General features: G+C 42.3%; 1 protein-coding gene across 1 annotated transcript; it reads left to right on the top strand.

Moving 5' to 3' along the window:
• The first annotated feature begins 7057 nt into the window (after positions 1-7057).
• On the top strand, positions 7058-7483 carry LOC143028634 (protein FAM200C-like). Its single transcript, XM_076191049.1, has one exon. It carries the CDS (start codon positions 7058-7060, stop codon positions 7481-7483), a length of 426 nt encoding a protein of 141 aa, XP_076047164.1.
• Positions 7484-10377: the final 2894 nt, after the last annotated feature.

Raw genomic sequence — 10377 nt, 5'->3', positions numbered from 1 at the left:
CCAACACGTGATCCAAAGACCAAGTGAACACACACACACACACACACACATATATATATATATATATATATATATATATATATATATATATATATATATATATATATATATATATATATATATATATATATATATATATATATATATATTCAGGAAATTATAATTATGGCACTGTTTAAATCTTATAAACCAACTGTGACTTGCTTTGAACACTACGTCCTTCTCATCTACATAATTTTTCTTGAGATCTTCAAAGACAGTGCTTTCTCCTGAGCCAGTTTCTGACTTACTGAACCAAGCTGATAATTCTACCTGTCAATCCAAAGAGGCAGAAGCTTTTTCATTTCTTCCTAAATCTTATATCTTTTCTTGTTTATGACGGTGTTGCTCATCCCTGGAGCTTGTTTTTAACATGTGATAAAATCCTGTCCTTACCATGCACAATTGTTGATACATTTGTACGGCTCAATCCCAAAGATCTTGGAATGGCGGCCGCCTTTTCACGTTTCTCATGCCTAATAATGATTTCGACCTTATCTTCCAGCGATATAGCCTTACGCTTAGCACTACCACCTGCATTGGGAATTTTCTTCAGAGCCATGAGGAAAGATGTAATCTAAACTACATTTGTGGAGAATATTATGACTTCCGACATATTTCCCATCTCTTTTAATACATAATGCTGACGGTATAAGTTTAATCTAGGTGACCGCCCCACCGAGTTAATTCCGGCGTGCTCTTGTGAACTTATATACAACTTTATATATATATAAATATATGTATATGTATATGTTACAGTGAATCTGTAAAATCAGGGAATATATATATTCCCTGATTTTTTCAGGGAATGTGTATAATGTCTGATTCACTCGGGGAATATATATATTCCCTAAAATTTTCAGGGTATATACATATTCCCTGAAATTTGGACCTTATTATTATACAGATTCCCTGAATCATATTTAGAATGATAGAACAAAGGAAAAAACGAATAAATACATAGATACAATTATCTAATTTATCTATCACATAAATAAAACTAGTCACAAAACAGTCAACATTTTAAACATTGAAAATCAAGCTGATAAAATTTATTATGAATGGTAATATAGTTATTAACTCAATAAAAAGTCAAAATTGTCAGTCACAAAATAGTTAATATTTAGAACATCGCCTTGTTTTCACAATGCAGGCTTGAATGGCATCATGACCCGACCGAATCATCGCAGGGCTCCCGCTAATTACCCCCTCCCCCCACCTAATCCCCATGTCCAGACAAAATTTCAGTCGCCAGTCACACGCCATCTTTACTTGTGTCAACATCACAGGACTCCCGCTAATTACCTCCCCCTCCCCCGGTGACCCCCAAGGCCAGACAAAGTTTCAATCGCCAGTCACACACCATCTGTGCTAGTGTCAACATCATGGCAAATCCAACTGAGTGTGATTTAGAAGCATATTTTCGGGAAGAGTTATTGAAAAGATATGCATTAAAGAAATATGCATGTCTATTAAAACAAAAAATACTCGCTCAATCTTAATCACGATTTGCTCACTTATCCGAGTTGACAATTTTTCGAGGTTTTTGGGGACTCCCATCGCTGTAGTGTCTTCCAGCAACCGTCTCCTTTCTTCAGGAGCGATCAGGACGACGTGACGCCGAACTGGAGGATCACTTGGCGAGAAAAGGACTTCGCCAGGTCCAGAAAGAAAGCTCCTCCTCAAGAACGAGCAGGACCTCGGCAAACCCACCAAGAACCTCGAGGGTTCCATGACGCCGAGGGAGTCCGCACAGATTTCATGTCAGGGATCCTCTTTTTGACCGTAGTTGAGCAACGACGCTGAAGAGGATCTTCCTGGCACCAAATTCCTGCAGCAAAAATTGACAGCGAGAGTCCCCCTCTCTATGATACCCCATACATCGATCGAGGGGATCGGCCGAAGATTTTATTCAGCTGAGGGGAGCCCCGTCAATGGTCCAGGAAGCGTCTGTGCACAGTCTCGAAGTGCTTGAGGTATGACACGGATTTCACTACACCAGTGGACTGTCAACGATTCTCTGAATAGTCATCATCGTGCCCTCTGAACAAATTGATGCACACGTAGTACAACCCTGAATCCTTTCCCTTTTACAAGCAGCAGCAGAGACAAACTGAGAATCACAGCGAGAGCCACTGAGTAAGGCACGGGAGCCTTCTTTGAAATTTAATTTTGGAGAACGTCCGACGGTCTCCATAACCATGAGGTAAAAAAAGAAAGAAAAAAAGGCCATTGGTTGTCTTTATGAAGGTCTTATTTTGGTGGAAGACAAGCGATTTTATTCCTCTGAGGAGGAGCCCCACAAATGATTGGGGGAAATCCGTGTCATACCTCGAGCACTTCGAGACTGTACACATTTCCTGGACCATTGACGGGGCTCCCCCTAGCTGAATAAAATCTTCAGACGACCCCATCGATCGATGCCTGTGTGTAGGGAGGGGAGAGGGAACATATAAGGGACGTCTTGTCGTAGCATTCCAGAGCTGGAACCAAAGGCCCCGAGAACTTCTTTTCAGTGTTATCGTTCAACTGATGTCGACATCGGTTCCTTGGCCTCGGGTCCTTCAGTGGCACCTTCAGTGGTCAGGAACCTTCGAGGACTTTTTGGCACATGTCGACGTTTTTCCATTTTTTTTTTTTTGGGGGGGGAGGGCGCAAAGTTGTGTTCGTTCTTGAAAAAAAAAAATACCCCGGTCTTCGGAGGAACCACCTGCTGTAGAACCACATTCTGTCAAACCACCTGCTGTAGAACCACCTTCTGTCGAACCACCTGCTGTAGAACCACCTGTCGAACCAATATCTGTTGAACCATCTTCTGTCAAACCAACTTCTGTCGAAGCACCTGCTGTAGAACCACCTGCTGTTGAACAACCTTCTGTCGAACCAACATCACTCTCCGTTCGTCAAAACAATATTATTTCTCAGCGAAAACATCCGTGCGAAGCTCAACTTTCACTAGCTGGTTAAACCAAGATCTAAGAATATAAGGTCTAACCACTTCCGACCGAATTTCGAGGGAGTTGGCGCAGCGGGCCCGTGAACGTCACCTGGCTGTTCAAAGTGGGGTTGGCGGGTCCTATAGCTGTCAGTTGAAGCTGGTGCGTCGTTTGGGAAAGACGTTGCCTTCGCTCGCACCGCTCCACGCAATTAGTTATATTCTGACAAATATTATATAAATATATATAAAATATTATAGTTCCTGTCTATATATATGAATATATAATATATATGATATATAATATATATATATATATATATAATATATATATATATATAATATATAAAATATTATAGTTCCTGTCTTCCTTGGCGTTTCACAGTTTTCTTCAGTGTTTCACAAAGAGAAAATGGACCCAGCCTAATGACGTCAGAAGCTGCGCAGAAGAATTCAAACGGTCTGACCTGTATATTTAGACCTTGGGTTAAACGAAGTCGTCGTATTATGGACCGTGGAAACGTCGGGAAAAATGTTACGATTCCGATACCAGTGGTGGATAGGGGTCGTGGTGATCCAAGGAATATCATGGGAATGATTGTGGACATTGAGGAAAATTATAATTACACGATTGCAGTGAAAAGTGGCATACTGAATGGGAAGTATACCAGGAATCAATTTGATTTATGTACGTATGAACTGTGCTCCGAAGACGATGTGACAACCGGTAGGATTGTTTCTCTTCGATCTGTTGTACAGCAAGAGTCGGAGTCAGGTGGCCAAGGTTTCGCCAAATGTAACTGTGCTGGTTCAAAAAGTTTCCAAACAAATCGATGTAAATTTTTCAAGCTCAAGGTTAAATGCAACTCACGATGCCATTGAAGCCTGCATTGTGGAAACAAGGCGATGTTCTAAATATTAACTATTTTGTGACTGACAAGTTTGACTTTTTATTGAGTTGATAATTGTATTACCATTCATAATTGATTTTATTAGCTTGATTTTGGATGTTTTAAATATTGACTGTTTTGTGACTAGTTTTATTTATGTGATAAACAAATTAGATAATTGTATCCATGTGTTTATTCGTTTTTTTTTCTATCATTCTAAATATGATTCAGGGAATCTGTATAATGATAAGGTCCAAATTTCAGGGAATATGTATATACCCTGAAAATTTTAGGGAATATACATATTTCCCGAGTGAATCAGACATTATACATATTCCCTGAAAATATCAGGGAATATATATATTACCTGATTTTACAGATTTAATGTAACACACACACACACACACACACACACACACACACACATAGATATATATATATAGATATATATATATCTATATGTATCAGGGGGGCGAAAAACGTCACAGGTATTGCTTCTAACTTTCGCGAAAGTAATAACAAAAATATCAAGTTAATTTTACGATTCAATATTGCTTGTGGAGATTTTTTTATGTGATAAACAAATTAGATAATTGTATCCATGTGTTTATTCGTTTTTTTTTCTATCATTCTAAATGTGATTCAGGGAATCTGTATAATAGTAAGGTCCAAATTTCAGGGAATATGTATATACCCAGAAAATTTTAGGGAATATACATATTTCCCGAGTGAATCAGACATTATAAATATTCCCTGAAAATATCAGGGAATATATATATTCCCTGATTTTACAGATTTGCTGTAACACACACACACACACACACACACACACACACACACACACACACATATATATATATATATATATATATATATATATATATATATATATATATATATATATATATATATATCAGGGGGGCGAAAAACGTCACAGGTATTGCTTCTAACTTTCGCGAAAGTAATAACAAAAATATCAAGTTAATTGTACGATTCAATATTGCTTGTGGAATATATATATCAGGGGGGCGAAAAACGTCACAGGTATTGCTTCTAACTTTCGCGAAAGTAATAACAAAAATATCAAGTTAATTGTACGATTCAATATTGCTTGTGAAGATTTTTTTCTTACCTTTGTGTTGTTCGAAGGACCAGTAGACTTCCATAGGGTAATCTACCACACAGGTGGGAAAAGGTATGCCTCTGGCACAAAGTAACTTTCATCAGATAGAATGTAGTTGTCCAAACTGGCTCAAAAATTGATGTATAGAATCACATAAAGATATTAGGGATTACAAAGAAAAACCACTTCTATTTCTTTATTACATGGACCTTTCTGTGTCGCTACCTAACGGTCTAGACATCTTTCAATTGTCAATTAATTTTTTTGGGCAGTGGCTTCACCCTAATCCTAACAAAATATATAGATAGCGACTGAAGAAGTCAAAGGTTACATTGAAGAGTCATGGAAAATTCAGTAGGAGATAAACGTTGAGAATGCGTCACTGAAATGCGTCTTTGAACTGGCAGTTTGAGCTTATTCGTAACCTCTCAACAAGTGCGTACTGAAATGGGGTTTGTAATTTCTACATTATTGGTTACATACTTTCTAAATACAATTTATGAGAAACAGGCGGAATACTACTTCCTTCCTGGGGAAAAGTCACCTCGAGGAGGCAATCTACCAATTCTACGAATACAAGGAATGTGTGACAAAACTAGCAATACGAAGGATGTGTTAAAGTGCCATATTAATCGTGACACATTTTGTTTAATTGTTAAACAAAATGTGTCACGATTGATATGGAATATTAATTCGTGACATTGCTTTAAGCTCAACAACTTTCAGAATATATATATATATATATATATATATATATATATATATACATATATATGTATATATATATATATGTATATATATATATATATATGTATGTATATATGTATATATATGTATATATATACATATATATATTAATATATATTTCTATGTGTGTGTTGGTCACAATTCGCGAAAAATCGTACAACCTGGCAACCCTAGTACATGACGCAACATGTGCTGGGTACGCTTATGCTCCTTTGCCTAGTTTGCTTTTGCAGTTGCTTGGGTGTGGGACGTAGATTACGTGTTCCTCGCGTATATAGGGATTTATTACTACCACTTGTAGCACATCGTTCAGTTTCGTGTGTTAGCTATCAAATGTTGTCAGTGGTAATTTAGTGCATTTTATAACGATTGCATGCAATTTATCAGTTATTAACTGCTTTATTTCATACGCTCGATCAAGTTTGTACATTAACATTTACATTAAATTCACTACTGAATGCTTGATGTGAATTAGAAAATTGCATAACTAATTATGAATTCATTCAACGGTGCTAAGTGTCATTGGGATATTTTGAAGTTATTTTCCCCTCATAGCAACAAAAAAGAAGTGTAGACGATATATGGAGGACTATTTGGCTTATAGCTTTGTAGAAAGCACTCATGATAAAAAATTACCAATGTGTCTAATTTGCAACAACACATTTTCAAATGAATCAATGAAACCATCAAGGCAGAACATTTGATAAGAAAACATTCAGAGAAAGCCAGTAAACCCATAGTTTATATTGAAAATTTGAAAAACTTCAACCAACAAAATACTCTGTCATCTTTTTTGAAAAAAGTTCACAGACAAATGAAGGTGGTTTGACTGCATCGTATGAAATAGCGCAATTAGTTGCAAAAACTGGGAACGCACATACAGTTGCTGAAAATGTCATTAAGCCTGCATTTGAAATTGTAATGAAAACTGTGTTACAGCAAGATTCAGCGAACACATTAAAAACAATTCCGTTGAGTAATGACTCAATCCGCCGAAGAATCGATGAAATGTCATTGGATGTGCAAAGTCAACTAGTTGAAAAGTTAAAAACTAGCAAATTCTCGATTCAGCTTGATGAGTCAACGGTAAGTGACAACTGAGCTATTCTTATGGCGTATGTTCGTTTTATAGATGATAGCTGTAAACTTTGTGAAGGGATGTTGTTTGCAAAACTATTAGAAACTGATACAACTGGATTATCCATTTTTGACGCTACAAAATCTTGGTTTGACGATAATGAAATCCCATTAGGAAACTTGGTATCCTGCGCAACGGATGGTGCACCATCTATGGTTGGTAAGCAGAAAGGTTTTATAGCTCGCATGAAGGAATTATGTTCTTCAATCCTTGCCGTTCATTGTGTGGTATATCATCATCATTTAGTTGCCAAAACACTTAGTCCTGATATTCATGAATCATTAAGAGTAGTTATTAAAACTGTCAATAAAACAAAGTCACACAGCAAATACGATCGACTTTTTCGAAAGTTTTGCATTGATACTGAAGAGCACGTAAGCCGCATTCTCCATACAGAAGTTTCAAAAGGAAACTGCCTAGCACGATTTGTAGAGTTATTCGACACAATTGTTAATTTTTTAGAAAATTTAGGAGAAAACAATTTTGCAGAAGAAGTCAGACGCCACAAGTGTGACATTTTCTTTCTAGCGTGGATTTTTCGTAAGCTCAATGAAGTCACTGCAGCTTCAAGGCAAATTATTGCACGCTACTGGATTGTAAACGTATTCTGAAAGCCTTAGCTGAAAAGTTTTGCATTGATACTGAACAAGAGCACGTGACTGACGTGAGCCTCATTCTCTATGCAGAAGTTCGTTGGCTTTCAAAAGGAAACTGCCTAGCACGATTTGTAGAGTTATTCGACACAATTGTTACTTTCTTAGAAAAATTAGGAGAAAACAATTTAGCTGAAGAAGTCAGACGCCACAAGTGTGACTCTAGCATGGATTTTTCGTAAGCTCAATGAAGTGTCACTGCAGCTTCGAGGCAAATTATGCACGCTACTGGATTGTAAACGTATTGTAACGAACCCCCCCCCCCCAGGAGACTGGAGGTTTGTCACCCGATTTCAATTCATAGGTCCGTTGCATTCAAGAGACGTGACGGTAATGTTTCGAGCGAGCTTCGCCCGCTCACACTCGCCACCTCGTCCCGTGGTGAGTTCTCAAGGCGACGAAAACGCAAAGTAGACTTATATCCTCTATTTACACAGAGCCACTACAAAAGAATACTGGGCTGTAGGAGGCACCTCGGGTCACTTGCCAACCCTCGAAAGGCTACTTGAAGCCTCGCTACAGCTTACAAACGCAATAATAATCCGAGCGAGAACCACGACGCCTTCTCCCGTCACCTGTCCTGCTCGTCTCTCTCCTCCCCGGGATAGCGTGCCCACGCAGTCCCGCCAAGCACGCCTCGACCAATCACAGTCGCTGCTCGACGTCACGTGCTTCCAGGTGGCGTCCATCTTTGGCGCCAAGGATCACGACGAAAGCGTCATCTCCGATGTCACGATGTCGACAGGATGCAATAGGGGCCGCTTTCGTAACACTAACCCCCCCCTGTAAAGAGATGGAGCAACCTCGCTCCCTCCAACTCCCTCATCCATACATACATACATCACAAAAAAAAGAGAAACTAAAAATTTACTTTTTGGTATCACAGAACTAACTAAGGACGTAATCTTCACTCCATACCGGTAGACGACGTTCCCGCCTGGGTCTCCTTACCACGAACCCAGCGTCGACGTCTGTGAGTGCCCCCTCTAAGGGACACAGCTCCTCTGCTGGACCTCCAGCACCAGTGACGCGGTCCTCCTCGGGTCCGGGTCTCCGTCCACCCCCACCGTCAGTGACGCGTCGTCTCCCACCATCCATGGCTCGTCGTCCCCCAGGTTTCGGTCCCCGTCCTCCTCGTCGCTGCTCGATTGAGAAGCTCGCTCCCCCCAGGAGAAGTTGCCAGGACCGTGGTACCTCCACAGCCTATCAGCATGCACCACCAATGCTCTCCTCCTTGCCCCCTGGCGGATCCTGAAGGTGACGTCCGAGATGACCTTCTCCACCACATATGGCCCCACCCACGGGCTCTGGAGCTTGGGAGACAACCCCTTCTTACGCCGAGGGTTGTGCAACCACACTTGATCCCCCTCGTTAAAGGGCGGTGACGTAGCTCGACGGTCGTACCGATCCTTCATCGCCTCGCCCGACACCTTCAGGTTAGATCTCACCTGATGGTGCACCTCACGGAGGCGGTCCTGGAGGGCCGCTGCGTACTGGGTGACCGAAGTGGGCATGTCCTCGTCCGGCGGCCTGCCAGTCACAAGGTCCACTGGCATCCGCAGCTCCCGCCCGCACATCAACCGGGCTGGCGTGTACCCGGTTGCCTCATGTTCAGCTGAACGGTAGGCCCATAGAAGCAGGGGGATTTTTAAGTCCCACTCTTCCTGACTCTCTCCTGGCAACACTTCGCCAACTCCTGCCCCAGCGTGCGGTTGAAGCGTTCCACCATGCCGTCCGACTGCGGCCGCAGGGGCGTGGTGCGAGTCTTCTTGATGCCCAGCAACTGACAGCACTCCCGGAATACTGCCGACTCAAACTCCCTTCCTTGGTCGGAGTGTAGCTCGTGCGGAGCTCCAAACGGCGAAAAACCTCGTCCACTAACACGCCTGCCACGGTGGCGGCCTCATGGTTCGGCAGCGGGTATGCCTCCGGCCATTTCGTAAAATAATCCATGGCCACACACACGAAGCGGTTACCTCGGACCGTCTGAGGAAATGGCCCTAGGATATCCACCGCCACCCTCTCCATAGCGCCCCAACCTGATACACTTGTAAGGAGAGCACTGACCTCCTCCCGGGGCCCATCTTTCCACAGCACACGTCGCAAGATTTGCACCACTCCGCTCACGTCCTTCCGCATGCCCACCCAGTACACTCCGCTGCATTAAACGACCCAGGGTTTTCTCACACCGAAGTGGCCACTCGCACTGCCACTGTGAGCCTCGCGCACTAACGGCTTCCCCTCATACTAATGGGAACAATGGTTTGCCAGAAGGGATACTGCCGTCACACGAGTGCCACTGCCGCTGCAGCACACCCCTCACTCACTCGCAACACTGACCATTGTTGCCACAAACGCCTTCGCTGCCGGCTTAGCGTGCCACACTTTCCCAAGGCGGTTTTTCTTCACCCTCCTCCCTCAGTGTCACTATGGGCCCAATATCAGCGTCATCTCGCTGGCCTGCCTGAGGTCCTCTCCCCACTTCGTGTCAACCGCAAGAGCAGCAGCCTTCACGCTCACAGGTTTCCTTTCACGGCGGCTACAATGCTTACAGTCGCTATCGCAAGGGACGGCGGCTCAGGCTGTCAGCATTGTTATGCATGTTCCCTGGCCGATACTCGATGTGGTAGTCGTGCTGCTCCAGCTTCCCAATCCACCTAGCCAACTGCCCCTCCGGATTTCTGAGGTTTTTGAGCCACCTCAGAGCGGCGTGGTCGGTCCTAATCTTGAACTTGGCCCCGTACAGGTAAGGATGGAAAGTGATCAATCGCCAGAATCACCGCCAACAACTCCTTACGGGTGACGCAATAATTCCTCTCTGGTGCTGAGAACTTCCTGCTAAAGTAGGATAC

This window comes from Oratosquilla oratoria, chromosome 1, assembly GCF_046742065.1.
Source record: "Oratosquilla oratoria isolate Oo_2021 chromosome 1, ASM4674206v1, whole genome shotgun sequence".
Taxonomy (NCBI): domain Eukaryota; kingdom Metazoa; phylum Arthropoda; class Malacostraca; order Stomatopoda; family Squillidae; genus Oratosquilla; species Oratosquilla oratoria.
This window is presented reverse-complemented; position numbering and strand designations above follow the sequence as displayed.

What these genes read in the sequence shown, in the direction of transcription:
- LOC143028634 (XM_076191049.1), top strand. Translation starts at nt 7,058, where the DNA reads ATGAAGGAATTATGTTCTTCAATCCTTGCCGTTCATTGTGTGGTATAT.